The 23,120-nt window shown below is 43.6% G+C and overlaps 10 protein-coding genes across 10 annotated transcripts; 5 read left to right on the plus strand and 5 right to left on the minus strand.

Moving 5' to 3' along the window:
* Positions 1-307: 307 nt before the first annotated feature.
* On the minus strand, positions 308-2,973 carry EAF02_010183 (uncharacterized protein; the record flags this gene model as incomplete). Its single annotated transcript, XM_038906231.1, has 4 exons — positions 308-1,791; positions 1,855-2,741; positions 2,789-2,875; positions 2,942-2,973. 4 exons carry the CDS (start codon positions 2,971-2,973, stop codon positions 308-310), a joined length of 2,490 nt encoding a protein of 829 aa, XP_038753958.1.
* An 822-nt stretch (positions 2,974-3,795) lies between these two features.
* Positions 3,796-4,689, plus strand: EAF02_010184 (uncharacterized protein; the record flags this gene model as incomplete). The annotated part of the gene is made up of 2 exons (XM_038906232.1): positions 3,796-4,173; positions 4,225-4,689. The coding sequence occupies 2 exons, from the start codon at positions 3,796-3,798 to the stop codon at positions 4,687-4,689; spliced, it is 843 nt and encodes a 280-aa protein (XP_038753959.1).
* A 562-nt stretch (positions 4,690-5,251) lies between these two features.
* Positions 5,252-6,058, minus strand: EAF02_010185 (uncharacterized protein; the record flags this gene model as incomplete). Its single annotated transcript, XM_038906233.1, has 4 exons — positions 5,252-5,439; positions 5,499-5,565; positions 5,652-5,902; positions 5,983-6,058. 4 exons carry the CDS (start codon positions 6,056-6,058, stop codon positions 5,252-5,254), a joined length of 582 nt encoding a protein of 193 aa, XP_038753960.1.
* Positions 6,059-6,495: 437 nt separating this feature from the next.
* EAF02_010186 (uncharacterized protein) lies at positions 6,496-8,167 on the plus strand (the record flags this gene model as incomplete). Its single annotated transcript, XM_038906234.1, has 3 exons — positions 6,496-6,650; positions 6,706-7,091; positions 7,140-8,167. 3 exons carry the CDS (start codon positions 6,496-6,498, stop codon positions 8,165-8,167), a joined length of 1,569 nt encoding a protein of 522 aa, XP_038753961.1.
* Positions 8,168-8,766: 599 nt separating this feature from the next.
* Positions 8,767-9,402, minus strand: EAF02_010187 (uncharacterized protein; the record flags this gene model as incomplete). Its single annotated transcript, XM_038906235.1, has 3 exons — positions 8,767-8,870; positions 8,919-9,311; positions 9,366-9,402. The coding sequence occupies 3 exons, from the start codon at positions 9,400-9,402 to the stop codon at positions 8,767-8,769; spliced, it is 534 nt and encodes a 177-aa protein (XP_038753962.1).
* A 395-nt stretch (positions 9,403-9,797) lies between these two features.
* On the plus strand, positions 9,798-14,485 carry EAF02_010188 (uncharacterized protein). Its single transcript, XM_038906236.1, has 8 exons — positions 9,798-9,965; positions 10,043-10,103; positions 10,162-10,231; positions 10,291-10,440; positions 10,493-10,895; positions 10,948-11,360; positions 11,408-13,844; positions 13,918-14,485. The coding sequence occupies exons 1-7, from the start codon at positions 9,875-9,877 to the stop codon at positions 12,413-12,415; spliced, it is 2,196 nt and encodes a 731-aa protein (XP_038753963.1). The 5' UTR covers positions 9,798-9,874; the 3' UTR covers positions 12,416-13,844; positions 13,918-14,485.
* EAF02_010189 (uncharacterized protein) lies at positions 13,710-14,226 on the minus strand (the record flags this gene model as incomplete). The annotated part of the gene is made up of 2 exons (XM_038906237.1): positions 13,710-13,853; positions 13,927-14,226. The coding sequence occupies 2 exons, from the start codon at positions 14,224-14,226 to the stop codon at positions 13,710-13,712; spliced, it is 444 nt and encodes a 147-aa protein (XP_038753964.1).
* Positions 14,486-14,544: 59 nt separating the features above from the next.
* On the plus strand, positions 14,545-15,337 carry EAF02_010190 (uncharacterized protein; the record flags this gene model as incomplete). The annotated part of the gene is made up of 5 exons (XM_038906238.1): positions 14,545-14,587; positions 14,665-14,726; positions 14,811-14,957; positions 15,165-15,272; positions 15,326-15,337. 5 exons carry the CDS (start codon positions 14,545-14,547, stop codon positions 15,335-15,337), a joined length of 372 nt encoding a protein of 123 aa, XP_038753965.1.
* Positions 15,338-15,470: 133 nt separating this feature from the next.
* Positions 15,471-16,112, minus strand: EAF02_010191 (uncharacterized protein; the record flags this gene model as incomplete). Its single annotated transcript, XM_038906239.1, has 4 exons — positions 15,471-15,589; positions 15,645-15,721; positions 15,787-15,878; positions 15,954-16,112. 4 exons carry the CDS (start codon positions 16,110-16,112, stop codon positions 15,471-15,473), a joined length of 447 nt encoding a protein of 148 aa, XP_038753966.1.
* Positions 16,113-21,423: 5,311 nt separating this feature from the next.
* On the plus strand, positions 21,424-22,834 carry EAF02_010192 (uncharacterized protein; the record flags this gene model as incomplete). Its single annotated transcript, XM_038906240.1, has 2 exons — positions 21,424-21,626; positions 21,697-22,834. 2 exons carry the CDS (start codon positions 21,424-21,426, stop codon positions 22,832-22,834), a joined length of 1,341 nt encoding a protein of 446 aa, XP_038753967.1.
* Between the last annotated feature and the right edge of the window lie 286 nt (positions 22,835-23,120).

Consider the following 23,120-nt stretch of genomic DNA (forward strand, 5'->3'; position numbering starts at 1 on the left):
CCTCCACGATCAATTCATAGAGCTAGCGTGTTTTTTAGAAACCCAATAAAAAGTTATTTACTGATATCTGCTTTTCGCTCTCGGTTACAGCTTCTGACTGTGATCTTCTTACAATGTGTCAATGACATCTGTCTGGTGATGATTGCTGATGATTCTTGTTGATAACCTGGACTGTGTGAGAGTGAAAACATCTTACTGGTTAGTGACGACAGACGCAAGACGGGTATCGGATGAAGATGTGGATGATGACGATATTAGATTGGTGGGTTATGATGAACCTTCAATGATTCATGATAATGAATTGAACTCAGCCTCGGTGACCTTGTCCAGCGGGGGGTGTATTGTTGTAATTGTCATTCTCAGTTTGACTGTTCCAAATTGAGCTCTGTAACATAGTACCCCGATCAAATTCGCTAGCATCAGTATAGATACTACTATCATGGCTATTATAGGATGGGCGACCCAAGATTCTACCGTAGTATGCCTTTGGTGGTGAGTTGTTCCCATAGATGCTGCTATTTGTTGAAAACCCCGATGATGAGATTGACATAGGTCCGAACTGTTTCGTCAATGACTCCTGCAACATTTGGTTGACTGGCGTGGAGGCATCAGAAGATGAGAATTGGTTCCTTGCATTATTCGCAACACCATTTGTGCCTCGTTGTTGCATTCCAGTCATGTTGTCGAGGGCCGCGACAGCAGCAAGTTGGTCTTTACTGGTTGAGTAATTCATTGATGGAAATCCACCAGAGCTTGATGACTTTTCGGGACTGATGGGTCGGAGCTCATTAGGCTTGGGTGTGAAGGGCGAGCCCCAGATTCCAGGTAGACTTGGAAAGCCTTTGGTGGGTGTTATATGGTTACTTGCCAATGGACGTGTTCTTTCAGAGCCAATAGGCGCAAATACCGCATTTGCAGTAGAGCTGCTCATACCATAAGATGTATCTTCGCTAGGAGCAAGACTTGCAGGCTCGAGTAAATCGTCTACCATACGATTCATTTCATTATCCATAATGCCCAAGGTGTCCGATACTACAGCCACCTCGTTGCTGGTGTTCGTGTAATTCTGCACAGCGTAAGTGGATTTCGCTGGCTGACTTGGTGTTGCAGAGCCATTTGAAGGAGGTACGATAGTGCTTTCGGTACCATAGACAAATCTGCTATCATCGGTCATCATAATTGGACATGGTTTTTCAAAATGGAGAGCCATGCCAGCTCGTAAGATATCCCGGATACGAGCATGATTTTCGTTGTGGGATTGTCGAATGATACCGTCGGAGATACGAGCTTTCAAAAAGCCATCATCTTTATTGTAGAGACTGTATTCTTCCAAACCATCTGGCAAATCCCGGAGAGGCTTAAAACCAAGTGTCTGTTCGTCTTCAGGCAACAAATACGAAAGATAAGGAAGCGATGCGACAGGAAAGAACCCGACGAGGGCGGAAAGCGCATCTGCAGCGGTCTTCCACATTCTCTGAATATGACCAATTAATGGACCTGTAGACTCCCTGTCGACTCCATCTCCAAGGCCGACAAGAAGGAGACGTTGAGAGATAATCCAAGCGAAATATTGTCGAATGGTGGGGAGGACTCTAATTGCGACTGGGCTGAGCTTTTCGAAGGAATCGCCAGATGAATCTGTGGCAGTCAAAGACTCCAGGTTTTCTGCTTCGGCTGCATCGGCAAGCTCTGAGATAAGTGCTTGTAGCAGGACGCAGAATACCTGAAGATTGAAGCCAAGAAGGAAATAAAAAGACTTTTTGAGGTCATCGGTTACACCACCCTCTGCTTCTACATATCATGTCAAAATCTCTACGTGGAAAATTAACATCAAGATAAGAGGGATCAACTTACCTGTAAGCCTCTGGGTTGCCAGATAATTTGCAGCCATATTGATTAGCACCAACTTGTTTAGAGTTTCCTCAAAAGAGTGATCTTTCAAAGCCGAGACCAATTGACCCAAAACTTCATTCTCTAATTCTCCTTGCGTAGAAAACTCCACACCCTTGTAAAATCTTGCATGTAGTCTCACGAACCAAATGACAAGAGCAGACTCGACGGGCGCTGGGCGACGTCTACTCTGCCTTTCTTTCTCCCAGCTAGTAGATATTTTTTTGTACTCAATAGCCAAGTTTCCACGAGCCAATGCATGGGGTTCCTTGACAGCAACTGCACGTAACAAATGGTATAATGCATCGAGATGACTGCCGTCGGCGAGAGCAATGACCGCCATCTGGTTGTGGGCATTGCCGGAATCGGGATAAAGAGCTTCAGCTAGAGAATAATATCCTAGGGCAGGGTCCCAGCTGCGCTCTTTAGTTCTTAAGTCATTTCGATATCTACTCAAGTCTCCGAGACGAAGTAGGGTGAAGTGGCAGGAAAGCTTAAGCAGATGTTCAAGGGTTCTGCCAGCTTTGATAGGCTTGTCCACAGACAGCGGGCTCAAAGAAAGACGGTTTGCGATGCGTTGCAATGCAGGAAGAGGACCAAAGTGAGAAGCAACACGCTGGATGTATCCCTTGTAGAAAAACTGACTCTCTTTGAGGAAATCGACATAGTGCTTCTCTAGCTTTCGGCGCTCCACAGCACGGCGTCTCTGATCGGCGGAACGGTAATGAGCGACAAGCTTTCGATATCGGGAATTAATCAGACTATGCGAATCCCAGAGACGGTGTTGTACACGCTGCTTAGTAGCATATTCGAAGTCGCCAAAGATAACTGCTTCACAAGCAATGCGCAACCTGACATGATTAGAGTACTGCGATAAGACAAGAATACAATAACGGACTGTGTGAGAAGATGTTGAATATCTTCAAATGTAGGGGAGTCTTTATTCAGCTGCGACTGTAACTCCTCTTCAATCTTTTGTGCAACGCTGAGGAGACGAAAGTTAGCATGAATCGGCGGCACAATATTTGCGACTGCGACAATAGGAACTTACAGCCAGTTTTGTTGAATTGAAGATTTATCCATAGCTAAAGTTCCTCGGGAGATTATACAGAACCCCAAGGTCGACTTATTGTTAGGTTGATTTTTGTCTTCCTGCACAAGAATAATGGTTGTAGGAGTTGGCCATGGAGTCTGGTGGGAAAATAAATGTGAGGGAAGATCACAAAATGGAAGTTTAGGGAATCTGCCAAAAAATCAAGGTGAATACAAATTCGATGAAATATAATTCACTATTCGATTATCGTTTCAAGGAATCAAGCAAGATTGAAATGACAAAAAGACTTTATGGTCTTTCTGAGCCTTATGCTTATGAGAATACATGAGGAGAATGAGGGGAAGGAATCGATGATGAGTTATGATTGAAGTGATGCTCCAGTATCCTACTGGCAACGATTTCCCTTATTTTTCTGCCGCATTACTTTTTGTACACCGCCTTATATTTCCGCCAAGACAGCCTCGCAACTTTTAACCATACAGTACAATATAAATACTACCCGACCTTCCAGTATGTCAGAGGTTCCCACATGGCATATCACAACACAAGCAATCTGTTGTCACCAAAAAAGCAATAATACTCAGCTATTATATTGGGACATTGTTGCACCACATATTACTCAGAGATAGCAGCCTTCTTTTTCCAACTCCCAGGTGTCATTCTTCAACTCTCTAAACTCACTTATTCTCATCGATTAGCTTCGATATCTTAACCGTAGGTGGGTGAGGATATATCAATCATCGAAGGTAAAGAAGAGAATTTGAAGCAGAGGAATATCTACTCTTCAACAATAAGAGTAATTACCCCGCATCTTATAACACTCTTCTCATTTTCTTTCATCTTGTTACACAATGACAAAACGTTTACGAGATGAAGAGTTTGATGATCCTTCTTCTCCAGATCCAGAGATTATAGAGACTCCCAATCCATCCGACACACAGGAAACCCAAGCTACCTCAAATTCTACACCTCAAGCTTCCTCCAAATTTGTTCACCTTGGTGAGGAGACCGGTGAAGCTCCTACAGTAATGCGGTGCTCTTTGCCAGGTCATCAGCGAACATTATCCTTCCCATCATTCGATGACTATGAAGTACACTATAAAAAGTCTCACATGAACAGATGTTTGGAATGTCGTAAGAACCTTCCTTCGGAACATTTCCTCAATCTTCATATTGAGGAAAATCATGATGCATTGGTTAGTGTTAGGAAAGACCGAGGAGAAAAGATTGTAAGATAATCCCTAAGTGTGTATAGTCTGTAGCTACTGATTCTTTAATAGTATTCTTGTTTTGTTGAGGACTGTGATAGGAAATGCTCAACTCCTCAGAAGAGACGTATGCATCTCATTGATAAACATATGTTCCCTCAGCAGTATGACTTCTTCGTTGTGAATGATGGTATTGATCATAAAAGCTCCATGCTTAGATCAGGACGCCATGGACATCGAAGACACAGCTCGGCAGCAAAAACGAAAGTTGAAGAAGTTAGGCAACGTGCCGCCACTACTGAGCCAACTTTGAACAACCAAGGCATCAACCAAGAACCTACTGGTGGATCCGGCATCCCCCCAGCGCAGACAGAAGATGATACCATGGAAGTATCTGAGACGGCTGCGTCAGTTCTTGAGCCAGAAGACGATCAGATGAAAGGTTTAGAAACAGCCATGTCATCACTGAGATTTGTTCCGAGTAGTGTTAGATTCGGCAGGGGGCGTGGAAGGGGAAGGGGATTCAGCAAAGCCTAATGTGATATAGATTTACGATTTTATGATATTATGAGAATTAAGAAAGTCTAGCACGAGCAACTTACTTATATGATTTAACTTGTGACTTTCGTATTGATTGCAACATATAGTTGAGCATCTCTATAAAGCATTGAACACTATGACAACCAAGAAAGTTTATTGGCACGAGCACCTGTTTATTGTACTCGTGACTTGCACACTGACTTACAACATATGGCTGAGTATCTCTTCAACATACGGGCATTAAACTCCATACCTTAAGTATGGTCATAGTACGGTAGCAATGATAACTATTTCAATGAAGTTGATTTGTAAAGGGTTGTTGAATATCTGGATCTGCAAATATACATACAGCATTTGGTTATCTGGGGATAAATGTATGGAAAGAGTGGGTAGAATACGTCATCATGTGCCTCACATCACTTACTGTTATGTTAAGGAGATGCATGGGATCATGTTGAATAAAAATCAATTCATATTGGGTATCTGTATCCAAAGTATCCTCTATCCAGCTCCGAAACGCCAACGTCAATATTTACAATGCCCGTATCATCTTGTGGCGTTAGAACAAACTCATACGAGCTCCCCAACTATCTGCTCTGGGGTTTATAGTAATCTGATAGGGAAATGGATTTGCCTCGCTCGTGGTAATAGGCGGTATATGATCTTTCTCCATATTGACTGTTGTTACGATCTTCATTGCCGCTTTCAGTAACATCGCCTCCATCGCATTTCTAACTTTTGCCCGTTCTGTAGAGCGCCGTGTGAGCCAGCCGTAACCATATAATGGAGCATTCGAATATCCTTACCACTTTCTGTTCGCGGAGTAGCCAATGTAACATCCAAAGTCCACTGTTCCCAACATACCTCCTCCTCCTGTGTTGTCCAAGTTAGCAAGGAGATACTTTGAATAGGGAGAATGCGACCCGGATGATCGGAATTGGATTCCAGAATCAACATACGCCTTTCGTGAACCAAGCCTTCCTTCGTTTCTTCTCAAAAAATTGAACAGCCATTTGTCCTCTAACGCCGGTATTTCTCGCGCCAGTTTCCGAAGTGGTGTCTAGTTGCCGCACCAGAGCAGCGGTCCTTTGATCGATAAGTGTTTCAATTTCAACATTCTCAATGTATGGCAGAGTCATGTCCAAGACATCGCGAGACTTTGGTCTAATAGAAGGGAAGAAGCGTTGGAAGAAAATGGTATGTAGAATGCCTGTATAGGAGTCGAGTTAGCAGGCGCATGAAAGTAACAAGTCATGTCGACGAAGGTAAGAAAACACCGTTTCTACTTGCCTCTAATGACCTCTTTCACCGAGGTAGGGTCCGCAAACACCTCAATAATATACTCTGGCGGTCTGCGCTGGTCCATTGCCACTATTCAATCTTCTCATTTGTGTTCGTGTTTGTTGTTTCCAGAGTTCGATCGTGCTCCTTATAAAAGCTTTGCACTTTAAGCTTTGGTCGTTTTGGCCTTTGTGCATTTACATGGAGGGGTAAGGAGTTATGCAATAGATGCAATAGTGTACGGAGTAAACTCGAATGCTTATCGGTACATGTATATCAATGGGTCTGTCATCAGCCGAGTTGTGGCTGGCACGGCTGGCAAATTACCATCCTCGGCCTTCAGAGACAACAAAGGAGCTTTCCTCACATTTCAAGGTTCCTGAGGAAAATCTTATAATTAAAACTTTATCATTTCAGCATTCAATATTATTTCATTTTCTTCACACTTTCAAGCTTTTAAACAATCATCCTTCAACGTTATGTGATTGTAGTTTGATTCTTTTTCTTTAAAAGAACAAAATCATGAATTCCCTTCGCAAATGGGCAAGGAGGAATAGAACTCCCCTTGCGATTGGTTTCGGAGTGATGGGTGTAGGCTATGTAGCTACTCAGTACGTGCTAGGAAAGATTCATGATGCTCGACAACGTATGAGTAGTGATCGTATAGCTCGAGAGAAGTAAAGTTTGATACCCACCGAGATAGTGACTTATGGCTTATCCACTTATTCTTAGTCTTCGACGTCGGTTTGAACAAAATCAAGAGGATTGTACTTACACCGTCTTGGCCCTCCTGCCCACCGCCACCGAGAACATTCTTGCAGAATTGAGAACGGAGAGAATCACCGACGAGTTGCAACAACAAAAAGCTGCGAAGCAGGCACGAAATGGAGCCGATCGTCGATCAGATTGGGGTTCCAGTCCTCCCAGTATTACCGATGACGATGGCAGAAGCATGGTGAGTTTTAGTGATAGTGGAATGCATATAAGCCAACTCGGAATACCTTCAGGATTAGAGTTGGTGTTTGATGGGGCACAAGATGGAGGACAACAAGGAGAACAGCAAGCACAAAAGATCAAAAGGTCGAAGATGCAATTATGGAATGATCTTAAGATTAGCTGTAAGCTAATTGAAGTTCGATTTTACATTCGTTGCTAATATCTACTAGCTATCACGCGATCATTCACTTTGATATACACACTCTCTCTCCTCACACTACTCACACGGATTCAACTTAATCTCCTAGGACGTCGCAGTTATCTTTCGAGTGTAGTCTCACTAGCTACTGGCGGCGTGGAGCAGTCAACAATAAGCTTGGAAAACAACGATGATGACAATTCAGATCAAGCTTATGGAAACGACTTTGAGACGAATAGACGATATCTGACATTCAGCTGGTGGCTACTTCACAGAGGGTGGAGAGATGTTATGTTCAAGGTTGAAGCTGCGGTAAAAGAAGTGTTCAAGGATACTTCTATTAGGGAAGAGCTCACCATGGCTAAGTTCTCTGAATTGACGCTTGAGGTCCGTAAAAAGGTAGAAGGAGCCACTCCTGAAGACAGACAGGCTACTCGCTGGTTACAGTACCTCTTGCCCCCTCGAGACCAAGAGGATTTTGTCATCAAAGAATCCGGCATGAAAACTATGGAGCCTGAGACACCTTCATCATCCCCCGTGTCACCATTAAGACGACTCCTTGATGAAACCTCGGATCTTATTGATTCTCCACCATTCTCCCACGTTCTGACTATGCTCCTTGATGCCGGTTTCTCAACTCTTGTTGAACAAAAGATCGCTCAACAAAGCTTCAAGATTCCGTCTCAACCTGAAGATGCTCGTGTTACTGAAATCGTTGAGCCAAACGCGGTAAAGCTTCCATTGATTTTAGCTGTGCTTACCAGACAGGCTCATTCCATTGGAAATGGTGTGCCCAATGAATACCTTCAAGCCATGGAGCAGGTTAGGGAATTAGAGGCTTTTGCCGCCGTGGTTTACTCTAGTCACGAGAATGAGATTAATCCGATCGATGACTTTGGGAGTGCCGTGTTAGTGCCAAGGAATGACTTGGGCGAATCTGAAATGACCTCTGTGGCTTCGCATGGCCAAGATAGTCTTATTGACGTGGGAACTGCTAGCAGATTTGAAAGTGCGTGGGGAAAAGCGGCAGACCCCGCGGACAAAGTAGCATCTTTGTAGATTGGATCTAGGCGAGGGTTATACAAAGTCGAGGGAATTTTTGGAATATGGGAATCATTATTGGGCAAGGTTGCAGGAAATTCATTGAGGCGAAAGAAGAAACGAGTTATGTAAAAGATACCAAAATAATGGCATAATTGTATCATTCTTTAAACCTTTGAGAGCTGTATCGTCTGTTCTATCCGGCTTGGCCCACTTTGATGTACATGTTATGATTTGATCTTCAAAGTCCAGGATACAAAGTACCTTGAATAGGAGATCGTTTGATTTGTCGAATCCACCCTAGACAATGAAGAGTGAAGTGAGACATATCGTGGAAACCATTTGATTATCAAATCTAAACCCAGTCGGCTTCAATGATGTTATCTAGCCAACCCCGAACTGGGTGTTCAGGCGTTTTGACTTCCTCGATTTCTCAGGTCGGCTCCTATTTCAACTCCCCATTCTACTAATATGCCCCCTTTAACCTCGACTCCAATAACCCCCAAACGCCTCAACCTGCAGCTATGTTCTATTGTATTACATTCCAAAATTAAATGCTGTGCGACATTGAATATCCACTGCGTGAAAATCATCAAGTTCGTAACGCGCATTATACATCAAAGAACGCCTTTAACGAATTGGTCAAGGGCCAGCTCGAAGAGCTCGTTTGCAACTCCTTCGCCTCCAGGGTGCTCGACGGGAGACAGCGGGTTCTTGACAACTGCGAAGTATCAGCACATTGTATTAACGATAATGGGGAGGGCCATACCAAATTCCACATAAAGATTGACATATATCTGATGTAGCACCTGCCTCATAGTTGGAGTTTGTGTGTCGGTAAGCATCACGAACTTGATATTCGTTGGCGTCTCATAGTAATGTAACTTATACTGAGCCGTTCGAAACGATATGAAGCTATCATCCGGTCCTCCTAACTTTCTCACCATATTCCGCAGCGAGAATATAGTTCCAAATATCAATTTCGCATCGTCTTGCGCGCTCAACTTCCCGGGGCGACTCTTCGGCACGGCAAGTTCTGGAACATTGAGAGGAGGTACGGCGCTGGAGTTGCTGGAGCCGGAAATGGGTCGCGCAGTTGCGCCGGTGGTGGAGAGGGGTCGGTCATTATTGCGGTGCCAGAGTTTGGAATAGATGCATTCGGCTGAGGGATATGATTTAGTGTCAATTGCAAATTCCAGGACGTGTATTGACTTACTATGCCTATCGAATATGTAAAAGGAATAAACGACCATGGTGAGAATATAGATGTAGCCTGAAGTATTTCTGAATGTTGATATTCTCTTGGGACACTTTCGGCCTCGTCTCTTATTATTATTAACAAGGCTTCGTCGGTATGTACTCTTTATGGTATGTATTATGGATTATGTACGGCAAGGGTGGTTCAACGTTGAATAGTACCTAGTAGGCCTTAATTTAGAACCAGGTTCGAAATTAACATGATAGTACAGGCTAAACGCACGCTATCAAATTAAGCTTTTATCAAGCTAAGCAAGCCTAATGCCTCTAATCCCAGAGATCGGCCGACCCCTTGACCAAAGCTCCTCATTCGTCAGAGTAATTTTTGGTAGCCTTACGGTTCTGTTCAATCTTACCTTTCTTCCCCCCCTTCCACCCCAATACCGCTCTCTTTGTCTTTTCTTTTGCTCGACCTTCAACATAGCTGGCCTTTGGGATATGAAGGGAGATATTTAACTTCTACAAAAAATGTCTTCATTCGCTGGCGATTGTGAAAACCCAGGTCATCCGGGTGATATTTCCCAGAAAGAGGCTGATGCGGGCATTCTTCCTTCTCATGGTAAGTGAAGGCTTTCAACCTCGCGACCACAAGTACCAATACTCTTGATAGTGTAATCTGACTTACCTCCTTCATAGGCATTTCTCTCGATATACCCGGTGAATTAGTTGATGGTCGCCCACCTTTGGTACAATACCTGTAAATCACCTCCAAATGACCCCTCCTTATCTTTATCTCCCGCTAATGGATCTTCAAGTTCCACCCCCGCATATCAAAGTCCTCTTCGACATCACCGTCGCAGTGCCTCTGCACACCGGCAGGTAAAGGTTAGGCCCAAGTCTCACAATCTGGATATTCGCATTTAGAAATAAGCTGATTGCAAAAGGAAACGCTTGATGCAAGATCCGAATACATGAATAATGAAGAAGATGGGAGAGCCGAACATCATATTAATCAGTATATTATCAAAGATGAAATTGGCAGGGGCTCTTTTGGGGCTGTTCATCTAGCGGTGGATCAGTACGGAACGGAATTTGTAAGGGCTTCTGTCTAAGCCATTGATCATTGGTTTAATATTGGGTACATAGGCAGTCAAAGAGTTCTCCAAATCAAGGTTACGGAAAAGAGCACAATCGAATATCCTTCGAAGGCCACATTATGTCAGACGACCCGGACATTTCGCAGCAGGGAGCGGTTTCAATTCCCCTCTTCATCGCCATTCGGCATCCGACATCCATATCAATGAGCAACGGGGAAATCCTTTGTATCTCATTAAAGAGGAGATCGCTATCATGAAAAAATTGAACCATCCCAATGTCGTTAGTTTGATAGAAGTCTTGGATGATCCTGAGGAAGACTCTCTTTATATGGTTTTGGAAATGTGTAAGAAAGGCGTTGTCATGAAGGTTGGGCTTGGAGAGAAAGCAGATCCATATGACGTTGAAAGTTGCAGATGCTGGTTTAGAGATCTAATACTTGGCATTGAATATCGTAAGTACTCACGGTAATCTTCTGTATTGATACAATGGCTCACATCACGAAGTTCATGCTCAAGGCGTTGTGCACCGAGACATCAAGCCGGATAATCTACTTTTGACCGAAGACGACGTGCTGAAAGTTGTGGATTTTGGAGTTTCTGAAATGTTTGAAAAAGCTTCAGATATGATGACAGCCAAATCTACAGGGTCTCCGGCATTTTTACCTCCAGAATTGTGCTTAACGAAGCATGGCGATGTTTCCGGAAGGGCAGCTGACATATGGTCCATGGGAATCTCATTGTATTGTCTGCGCTTCGGTCACATACCTTTCGAACGGACCGGAGTACTTGAATTGTATGAGGCGATCAAGAATGATGAGGTTGACTATGAGCCGAGTACCGACCCTCAATTTGTCGATTTAATGAGAAGAATTCTTGAAAAAGATCCGAAAAAAAGAATTACTATGGATGAAATTCGCGTATGCTTCCCCTATACGTTTTACCGAATACGGCTGACATCTAGTAGGAACATCCCTGGGTGACTAATAATGGAACTGACCCATTACTACCAAAGGAAGAGAATATTGCCAATCTAGTTGAGCCGCCGAGTGAAATCGAGGTCAATCATGCAATAACTGCTAAAATGAGGGGTCTTCTCGCGGTCATGAAGGCTGTGAAGAAGTTCAAGTCTAAAATGGAGCAGAGGAGACCTAATGCTATCTCTGAGACATTAGGGAAAGGTATTCGTGTTCTACACCCATCTATGGGGATGACCGAGCAAAAAGAATCCGCGCTCCATAGGTCCAAAAGCTCGGATCTCGAGGACAGACGTCTAGTTGAAGCAGCACTCGCCGCTGAAGGTGTACACCATGATGGAACATATCCATCGGCTGATGGTCCTAGGACTATGGCGAGCCGAATGGACTCTTCTAGTACAATTGTAGTGGATGAGGAGCCTATAGTCAAGAAAGTTAAATCACGTAGTATCGCGAAGACCGATTCATCTAATTCGATAGAAAAACGCCCAGAGTTTCGAGAACAGCAATCTGGTGACAAGGGACACGCTCATGATCCTTTGGACGAACAGCCTCTGTACCTAGGAATTGGTGCCGGGGTTGGGGAAGACGGCGATCCTCTAAATGAACCCGTACAAGAATTGATAGCTGAATCCCCTACAGCAGCCGATTTCAATATATACGATACTGCCTACCAACAAGAGGTCGATCGAATTCGTGCTGTCCAAGGGCAAGCCGCGACTGTCTATCTGACGCGAAGAGTAGATCACAAAAAGGAATATAAAGCTGATCGTCACATGAAAAATCTCCCAAATCATACGGAGATGAAGGGTAGAATTCAAGAAGGATGGAAGGGGCTTGTAGATCGCGCCCAGGAATGTAGAGATGAACGTTCTCTTCATGAGAAACTCACAGAAGGCCACCAGGCTTTCTCCGAGTTGGTATCTAAGGCGGTGGAGAATACGAGGAATATTGGAAGAGATATCAGTGAGAGAGAAGGGGCTACGTCTGAGAAGTAGTGCACGGGGCCATGTGGAAACTAAAGGAAAAGATCGAGGAAGGGAAAATATCATGACATAGATGGTCAAGTGAAGTTATTAATCTAGCAGGCGTTCAACGTATGTTGGTAGTGAGTTGTCAGATGGGTTGATACGATTCTTGAATACCATAATTTTGCAATACAGGATAATTGTTTTTATTATAGCTACGTCGAGAAGCTATGAGTATTGGATTTACAAGGTTCCTCTAGATGTTGTCAAATGTGCCTATTTTCTGTTTATCGAATATTCTACTATGTATACTACGCAAATTTCAACAGTTCAATTCCAGCATCGCCGCCTCTGCCTCCTGGTCAGTTTCTCACTACGTCCATCCTGCCAGTCCGCGCTTATACCCAATTTTACCCGAAGCGAATCGGGGCCTAGAATCGGGGGAGAAGTGCCCTTGTGTTGCTAGCTAATCTGGACGTTGTTATTGTATGACTTTAGGTATCTCAAGGATGTCGTCTAATAAGCGTTTTCAGAACTAAACGGGTATTATTTTGTCGCGTCTACTAGTATATTTGAAGTCTCACTGCCCATACTTGGAAATTTTTCCAAATCCTCAATTTAGTTGGGTAATTCGGATACTGATTTCTCCTTCTTCATTACTATTGAGACTATTGCTTTCTCAAAACAGATGCAACACATGCAGATCTCCCCAGAGATGCGGATTGTTCAGATGCCAGTCGTAAACCCTGGATGTCATTTCCATTCTTATTGCGCAAAAGGCCAGCAGCTTAGCTCTGTGAAAACACGACCTGGGCCCTTTTTAGCTACTTCCTTGCCAGGAGACTGCAAAATATGTAGTGCTGAGCTCCGGGACTCCTTCAGAATCCCCCCCTCGTCCTTGATGATACATTCAGGGAATGAATGCCGCAACATAATTGCATTTCCCTCCAATACTGCCCATCTCTGAAACTTTGCGTTCAATACCCCTATTCTTTGACCAATATCACTCTAAATGTTCCCTTTCCCTCCTGACCAATCCAAATGCCCTGAACGCCAAATGCCAAATACTGGTATCATCAAAGTATACAAAGCAAATGATGCCCGCCAAATTCTTTTACTCCTCCTCTGTCATCTCACATATGATATCTCCTCAAATCTTCCCACAACGATTCTAGAAAGGTGTTGGTTCTCTGGCCATCATTACCTAAATAGTACGCATCACTCCCTTGGATGAAGCCAACGCTGCTCTCGAATTTCTGCATTCCACCCCAAAAAGCAAATGTAATGAGTACATCCACAAACAAGCTGTAAGAAGGCCGCCCGCCTAATCACTCGAAGCACAACCCCTGCATCCGCAACTAACGCATTGAATCTCTTGGTCCTCCTTCAGATCTGCCTTCGGGACCCGGCATATACAGGTAGAGTTAAAGTTTGTCTCTTTCGTTTGGACGCATTTAAGACAGCATAACTGTATCCAATTACACATTAGCAAATCACTCAAACGTGCATCCATCATACCCTTCACCAAGAATAAAACGTACCTTCTCGTAGCCCTCCTTCTTCCATTTTGCCACGAGCGTCGCATCACATTGACCGTTCTTCACACACCAGTCATATAGTTCCTTGCTGATCTTCTCTTCGCAGTACATATCCCAAACGTATCTACTTCGCTGATGATTTATCTGTGTGATTTCCCAAGTGGCTTGATGACGGGGACCGGTGGATGGTGGGGCTGCAATGGCATCTTTCATTTTGTTGCTGTACACGAGGAGAGAATCTTCAATATCGCTGTAGCCATTTGGGGGAGCTTTGCGCTTGGAGGAGTGGCGGATGGCAGGCATGGTTACGGTGTTTATGTTGTAATTGTGGTAGTTATGAGATTGGCAACAATTATGGTGAGTTCTCGTGAAGTGTTGTGGTGTATCCGGGTATAGAAAGTGAGGTCGTAGTTGTGTGAGTGTCAATAAGATAATATGATTCGTAGCGGGGTGAAGCAAGCAAGCAAGCTCTCATTCAAAAATTAATTCGTCAGCCTCGAGCTCCTAGCTAAAAATTAAGGTTTACCGCGTCCACGTGACATATTTTGATCGGTTGCTTCTATCAAGGAACCTCAACTTCTGGGGACTAAATGGAGATTTGATCACAACGACTCAGCGACAATGGTTATTAATCCTACTTATCTTGCGCAGCGGACGCGCCAGTGTAAGTTCACCTTCTTGTGCCCCATGGGCCATAGTGCTCTGTGTTTGACATAGAAGGAAGGCTAATTAATGCGGTAGCTGTTAACTGGACTGATGCGAAATCAAGAGTGTTGAAGAGCTATAGAGAATGGATCCGCGCTGTATGTTTGTTCTGTAACCGTTGGAAGGGCTGGAGAGAACGGCGGGCGTGTAGGGAGCATGGAAACTGATGGGTGTTGATGTAGGCTCCGGAAATCCAAACAATGTACTCTCTCGGCATGCCAGTTTCACAATTGAGGACGAAGATGCGGTCGGAGTTTGAGAGGCACAGATACGTGAACCATATTGGAACGGTGGACAAGCTATTGTATGAGAGCCATGCAGAATTCCAGGTATGTTCAAGAGGTTGGGAAATTATGTCTCCGGATTGCGAGGGGACAAGATGAAAGAGGGGTTGCACGGAGCAGTGTATGCTATAGAGGGGGACCTGGCATGCGAGATAGGATCTTTGGCATCAGCAGCGATATGGAACACAATTAGGGGACATGGAATGCGATGGGTTACACATGAAGTCTATCTACTAACTTCGTGCTTTACAGGAGACTTTGAACTACTGGAAGCAACTTCCTCACATCTTGAAGTATTTCCGAGCAGAAGAAGACCCAACTGCAAGATTACCACAGAACTTCATGACAGGTTTCTTAGAGGTATGTCTACAATGTTGCTCTCATCTTCAATTCATTTCTGACCTCAATCAAAGGGACGCAATTAGAAGTTGGTATCTTTATTTTGTCGCTTTGTACATATCCCAATGAACCTCAATTGAACTCCATGAGATCCTTCCCTTTTATACGCCTTACCATTGCCGTGATATTTAAGTTATTGGCCCCAATACATTAAGTTGCTTACGACTCCATCTGAGAGGCATGCTGCTCCCGTGCTGCTGTGAATTTATCGGCAACCACATCACAAAGATCAATCAAATCATCTAACCCCTTTCTTAAAGCATCTTCAGCTGAATTGTCTATTTGTATTATTAGCCAGTCGTCTCTACACAATCTAGAACGGGCGATACTGACCATATGTTTGAATTCGAATGTTCATTAACTCTTCCGAAGGATGTGGTATCGAATAACCGCAGAACTCAACATCAGGACTGGAAAGGGAAGGATCAGTATAATTGAACCGATAAATTTGCAAGTTATCAGGAATCTGGCATACTTCTTCATGATGATGTATCTCAACGCATTCCCTAATGTGTGATCTTCTTTCTTAAACTCAAAAGATGCAGCCTTATCACTCGATCCAGGAAGCTGAATCCCACGAAGTTAGCAAACACTCTTAACTATACTGCTGCAATTCCCCTTGTGATTTCTGTGTGCTCTTACAATACGAAGTCTCTGTTCCTGGAACATCATCGCAGCGGGGTTGTGCGGATCTTCGCGCATGAGGGTTTCTCCTTCAGTTTCCGCTGGCACTTCCGCCATTGATACATCTTCTGCGGGCGCTGGTGCAGATGCCTCTACTTCCTTCTTTCGTGGTGCCATGATTAATTTGTTTGAGCGAGTGATATCGTGAGATAGATGGGCGCAAAGGAATGTCTAGCTAGTGAAGAACTGCGAGATTGATAATTTTGATAAATTTTATCAAAGGTCACGTGTAGATAAGAGATTTAATGTTTTTGCTTCATGCCTGAGGCCATTACACATGTCACTTGGGACTTCGCGTGAAATCCAATTCCCCCATATATTTCCCCTTACTACTTTCCATAACGTTTTCGCAGCTTTCTAGAACTTCTGTGGTCAATCTAGGGGATTTGCATCCTGCTCTTCTCCTTTTCCAGAATTACCAATTCGGTCAAGTAATGTTTGAAAGTCCAATAGATTGTTTGTTTTTGATGATTTGCTTCACATATGCAACTCCTGATAGGCTAAAAGAGCCAACCTTGACGCTCAGTGGCGGCAAATGAGCTTCAGCCGTTTAAAGGCCTCGGGCTTATGTATGACCCAAGGAAAAGGTTAAGCTATAGAATAGGGGTTATCTCGATAATGACAAACGTTATGCCAGCTGTGGGAACGTCATATATCTTATGGCCTTAGCTTAAGGGGGATGTTACTCTAGGCTGTTACACTCGCGCGCGGCAAAGGAAGATTAGGAAATCTTTGGTCGCCCGTTGGTAGGTTGGTCAAGGCTCACGTAGAGGAAAAAAATCAATAGTGCCAAATCTGGAGTATCTCTGCAATGTGCCGGAAACGATACGATACAGATTTTACTATTCGGAGAACTGGACAAATTCGACAATCGAATGTGTTCCAAGATGCCGTTGAGAACTTGGGGGCTTGTTCCACTACATACAGCACATAACAAACCTTAGAAGTCACCTGTTATGAGTACGAAACAGTATTGTGGCGCAGGATCAACGAATGGATTTCTCACGATTGCCTCATCTTCAGGTGAAATCGCACACAGCCTTGCCACGAATAGATGCAGATGCCCCATGTCTCATGCCCCATTTTTGATCTGTTGAGTTGGAAACATCCCTCTCTTTTTTCAGAAGATGAGACACGAATCGCGTATGATCATACCAGCGATCTTTTTTTCTCTTTAATTTATCTTACTTTACTTATTACTTCTTCTCCACGACGTGACGTGAGCTTCGTTCGCAAAGATTCCTTCTCTCCTCTTTAATCTTTCCAACGCGTCTCCTTCATGTGGGGAAGTTTGATTGGAGGGAGATGCTGAGCCGCGTTTCAAGGAAGATCATTCATGGAGCCATTTGGTTGGTTATTTTTTTGTGACCAGGGTATCAATTTGTCAAACGCAACCGTCGCAGTTCTAACAGGGATTCTTCGGACCATGTCCGCATGGACCACCTTCAGTGGACTCTGGACTCTGGACTCTAGGAGGGGCTCGCTGGCTTTTTCAAAGCTGGCTTCGGTCCTTACTTGCTTTAACTAGTTCTAAAAGTTCGTTGTTCGACGAATGATCATAGACTCGGGAGCTGTCAAACCTGAAAGCTGTCTATGTTGATGTGCATCTTATTGATCTCCGATTGGGAGTTGAAGAAGCCAAGTCAGCTTTCTTGTGTCACGTACATCTTTTGTGGCTCTTAGGTATTCAGATTTATACGTGCTTAGGAGAAATACGAGTCTACTAAAGAGCGGGCAACCCGAAAATTAAACAATTATCACCACTGTATCCCAACTTGGAATGACCTTCCAATCGCTCAAGCTCACCGTCCATCAGAAGAATCATATATATTGTGTTGTCCGAAAGAAGAGGGGTTTGTGTTCACAGACCATGCTTATCCTCACAACACACGATTGATCGTCAGGGCTGCAAGCGAGAATTATTGAACGTCGAAAACATCTTACAAATCAGATCCTTTTGATGCAATTATCCGTATGAATGTGATAGAGAGGGGCATTACAAGCAATATTCACATGCAAGATCTAACGATTTTCTCAAACTCGTGTGATGTATATTAAAAATTGGCCAGATCAGGACTATGCTTCATTTCACAAAATTATCATTGAAACGAAAGGGACGACCGATAAGCTAATGATAATGGTGTGCAATTTGGATAAAATTGATGGAGGACTAGCAAGGGTTTCACTAGGGCACTATGAAATATTGAATTTACAGATCCTGCAGATCAGGTCTACAAGGGTTGAAACCCAAAAGCATGGAAAACGATCTCTGGAGTTTTGAACGACGAGAAATCTTTGGGGAGATTTGGGCGATTTAGAAGACGAGAATAACACAGTTTCTTCTACTTTGCCTTCGCCCTTCAAGATTGAGCTGAAACTTTCCAACGGCAATTCTCACATCAAGCATGTCTTATATTCATTGGCAGAGAAAATGATGGCCAAGACATTTGGGATTTGATTCATGTTTGATAGCCGACCACATCCACCAGTCAGACACCAGCTGCCAGATCTAATCTACTATTTTCTCCTAGAACTTCCCTATTTATCCGACTCCCGCCAGGTACTAGGTACCGCACACTCTGCCTTGAGTTGAATCTAAAACAATAGTTGATTTTCATGAAGTCCAAGCTTCTCTTGAGCTTCATTTCCTGAAAATACATTGAACTTCGTGGGTAAACGGTAGAGTAAATTGCATGATTGACCATGGAGGAAAATCTCCTATGGCAACATGTAAGTTATTGCCATCGTTATATCTGAAATGTCCCGATATCACCTAGTTACTCATATATTGACAACCGCATATCGTAAAGTATACGAATCCATCCTTCATCCCATCCCAAGTTATGACCTCAATGACCTCCCGCTCTCAAGCATTGATATTCAACTTAAATCAAATCCTTAAATATCAGATCAAACAAACCAAAGCAGGCATAGAAACAAAGGCGTCAGAAGTTGTGTTGCTGAATAGAAATATAATTTGGATCTTCATCAAATCCCCAATCCCTCCCTCCATAATAAAACTTTATACATCTCCAATTTTGTATTCCTTGGAGATTCCTTCATACTGAATTTCCAATCCACTTGCTCACAAAATCTACAGAGTATCCGAGTTTCCCATGTTTACGTCTTTGAATGCGTACGAAAGGGCCCGTTGCATTCCAAAATACGTGAGACTGGTGACTTGACTGGAACATATAATTTCCCCTCCATTTCATCCGACGCTTTTCCTTCATCTTCATCTCCATGCATCTATCACGATTTCAACCCCTCTCCTACCCTCCTTTTCCATGTGAGAAGCCCAAACTTCCAGTGTCGGACTACGGAGTATATAATTAAAATCGACACGAGTTGGAAGTAACGCATTGACACTTGACCGGGGATCCTTCAGTGATATTTTATACTGCTGGACGGAATGCTACTCTATTGTCCCGGGAAAAGGGTTTGCAGTAATCTTCAAGTCCGGTATCAACATCTATCATAGACGTTGACCCTCCATCTCTCTACTGTACTGTGTCCAAGATGTCGTCTGGAATATCGAGCTCCTTGTTTCTGTCAACCTTTTCCATATCCATATAAATCCGCACCTCGGATGCGCATGTAACTCGCTCGTATCACGCACGCATTATCGAGCACCCATTGAATCCATTACCAACAGCCATGTCAAACAATCAAACAGCCATACAGCCGAAGAACCTTGAACAAACAGCCTTGATAGCCAATGAATCCATTCCCACCCTGCTCTCTAACCCAAGTAGTATTAGAGCACCAGTGCACCCACCATCACTCATTGCTTAGCACTAGCACCCGGTGTTTGAACCTCGTTCTTTCTTTTTCTTTTTTTGTGATCGACCTACTTGACCACTTTAAGAGGGTGGAGGTAATACTCTTTTCGTCTCCTCCATGATCGAATCCAATTAAACGGATTAATTTCAGAGTTGCAGAGTTATGAGAGGGAAGAATCGAGAGGGTTGGTTTTTTTGTTCAATGTAGAATGAAGATGTTATTGTTGTTATATGGATGATGATAACTGATACAAGTGATATGATTGATATGAGTGAGATGAGTGAGATGAGATTATATCAATATCCGTCTTGGTCTAGGGACTTATTACTACAGATGATATATATACCTTGTATATATAAATATGATACTCGACGGAGCAATAAGCATATAGGATCCCGCTAAGAGTCTCAAGAGTTTTTAACTGACCTACTTATCCTGTATACGAAATAACCTGAAACACACCCACCTAAGAAACCTCGATCACCTCGATTACCTCGAAAGCCTGGAAAAAGCCTCGATTCCAATTAAAATTCATAAAACCTCACCGCCACCCATAAAGACCGATTCTGACCCTTCTCAAACTGACTGACTGACTGACTGCTGCGACTGCGACTGCGACCTCTCGTTTCTTTATGAAGGTGAACCCCTCTCTGATCGGATCTGTTATTACTTCTTCTCCTCCTCCTCCTCCTTCTTCTTCTCTTCTTCCTTTTTACCACTTCAGGATACTTCCCAGAGTCCTGTGTAGTTTTTGTTATCAATTCATTTATAACAACTACAAAAGTACTTTTTCCATCTCACCAGCCAGTATACGAGTAGCTATCAATCAACCAATCACCACTATCATATCTGATAAGCTTCCGTCCCATTTACATTCCCATTCTCAACTACAACTACAACTTCAACTACAACACGAGAAGTACCCATCAACATCTTCTTCGCAATAGCATATCAGTCTCGTACCGTCTGTTACAAGTTGATTCATTCGAAGACGAAACGAAATCTAAGCCTCAAATCCTCTTTTTTCATTTAAACGCATCACTATTATCAAAGCCACCGCAAGAAAAGGACTAGGGATACCTGGAATATACGCATTGCCTTTCATCCATCATTTACTACGTACGTACTTGGTAAAAGGTCAAAACTCGAGTCAAACCACCATTCGGCTCAACATTCTCAACATCCACCATTAAGTAAACACAACATCTCACCCTACTCTTTATCCTGTAGTTTGTCGACTGTATACTTTGATACATCGGAGAGAAGTATCATAATCAAATTCTACGCTGAATCTGTGGAAATACGCCGACCGACGGACGCACGAATCCGAATCTTGAAAGATACGGAAAGAGGGAGAGTACAAGAATCGGAAGGGAAAAGGGAAAGAAAAGACATTTACGACTGCACCACATCACATCAACAAGTAAAGTGTGCATTCATTCTTGAATCCTTCCTCTATACATTGCGAAGCGTACAGAGTCATTCAAGACTTTTGCTTACAGGCGGATTGATTGGAGACAAGGAAGCGAGAAAGCTCCCTCATTTTCAAACATCAGCAAGTTTCACCATCTCCCACATTGAACCTTCTCTTTTTTTCTCCTCTTCAATCATACAATTTGCATACAATTTGTATACATCAATCACAATGAGTACGGCTATTGCAATGGCCCCTTCACCGGTACCTCACGATAGATCATCATATGTTGATATCGCTCCTTCAAAACCCTCGAATTCTCCTCCGGCGCAAAGAATACCTTCTACATCGGCCACACCGAGCGTAACAATGGCGGCACAGCGTACAGGGAGCGGAAGTCCAAAATCAACTTCAGCAAAACCTTCACCTACTGCGTATGTATTATTCCTTGAATTAAATTATCGATAAATTAAATCAATAATACTGATGTCATAATTTCAACAGATCTCGAAACGGTGCACCACCCAAGATTATCGTTAAGAAGGAACCATCCTCACCTGAAATTACTGCCACTTCGCGTCACAGACCTCGAAAGCTTGATCTCACCAAAAACACCTCGAGCGTCAATCCAGGTACTGGAAGACCATCAGCCAGTCAATTGACAGGTAGGGGTGCAGAGAGCGGTGGATTGGGTATTCAGGACGTCGGATTGGCATGTCTCTCGCCAGGTTTCGTCACACAAGATCCGACGATGCGAGAACAATTGCAGCGAAGTTTATCTGTCCGTGAACAACAGAGACATATTATCGAATCGCGGTTACAACAAACAGCTAAGCCTGGTGATGCGCCAATGGAAAGTGCTAAAGAAAGAGAGTTGAGTGGATTACCAGCAAAAACCCCAGGTACATCTAGAAGAAAGGCGCCGCCAGGACTAAGCATTGTCGCACCATCCCATGAACAATTTGCGAATGAGAGAGTAATTCAATCTGCTCCAATGCACCACAGCTTTCCTGGCAGACATCAACCACAACCTCTAACCCGCCACGTCGCAAATCAACCGTCAAATCTCTCTAACACATCTCACATCCATCATGTACCTGCTACCCAAACCACCAACAGACTACCACCAATTTCAGATGTCTTCGCAGCTGAAAATCTAGGTGCACACCGTGAATCGCCAAGAGGAAACGTGTACCAAAATTCGAACTCGAATTCTAATTCATCGCATTCCAACTCCAGACCAGGTTTCCCATCCCCAGGACATACTTCACAACCACCAGCGTCTGCTGGCCATCAGCGTCCTCGCGAATACCGTTCTGCTGAGGAAGCACAGGCTGATCTGGCTGGTGGTCGTGCTGAACTTCTACCTAAGCTCGTACATTACGGAGGTCATCAACCCCCCACTCCTCCATCACCCACAAATGTCAACGCGAGACCTTCGGAAGCTGGTCGAAGCAGCGGTAGAAGAAGACCTAGAGCAGAGTATGAAGAGGGAGCTAGTCCGCCACTTGGACAAGGTCCACCAACATCAAGACGAACTGGACCATTTGGAGAGGGACGAGATAGTCCAATGACTTCACAACAGAAGAAGGAAGAGTTCATGCGCCTGTGTAATCGGGCTTGGGATCTTTTCCATTCTTAGCTGTTTGTTGTTGTCATGTCTCCCTTTTTCTTCTTTCCTTTTGTCTATCAAACAAATAATGCTATAACCGGAGCTTCACTTTTACTTCTGGGAAAGGCAATACTCTTTTTGCGTTTTATGATGACAGGGCATGTTGTACGTGCCTGTCGGTATACTTTCTTGAGCCATTATGATCGACCGAATGATTTCTTTTTACTGCTTCATATGATTGATGCGTTGATTCATGGTTATAATGGACACAATTATATTTAATTCGCTAGGGTGATTGGGGGTGGTGTGAAATGGA

Source organism: Botrytis sinoallii, assembly GCF_014898435.1.
Source record: "Botrytis sinoallii strain Bc 23 chromosome Unknown BSIN_024, whole genome shotgun sequence".
NCBI lineage: Eukaryota > Fungi > Ascomycota > Leotiomycetes > Helotiales > Sclerotiniaceae > Botrytis > Botrytis sinoallii.

What these genes read in the sequence shown, in the direction of transcription:
- EAF02_010188 (XM_038906236.1), top strand. Translation starts at nt 9,875, where the DNA reads ATGTCTTCATTCGCTGGCGATTGTGAAAACCCAGGTCATCCGGGTGAT. An exon ending in CTGCACACCGGCAGGTAAAG is followed by an intron (nt 10,232 to 10,290) that starts GTTAGGCCCAAG and finishes TGATTGCAAAAG; the next exon opens with GAAACGCTTGATGCAAGATC. An exon ending in AATACTTGGCATTGAATATC is followed by an intron (nt 10,896 to 10,947) that starts GTAAGTACTCAC and finishes CACATCACGAAG; the next exon opens with TTCATGCTCAAGGCGTTGTG.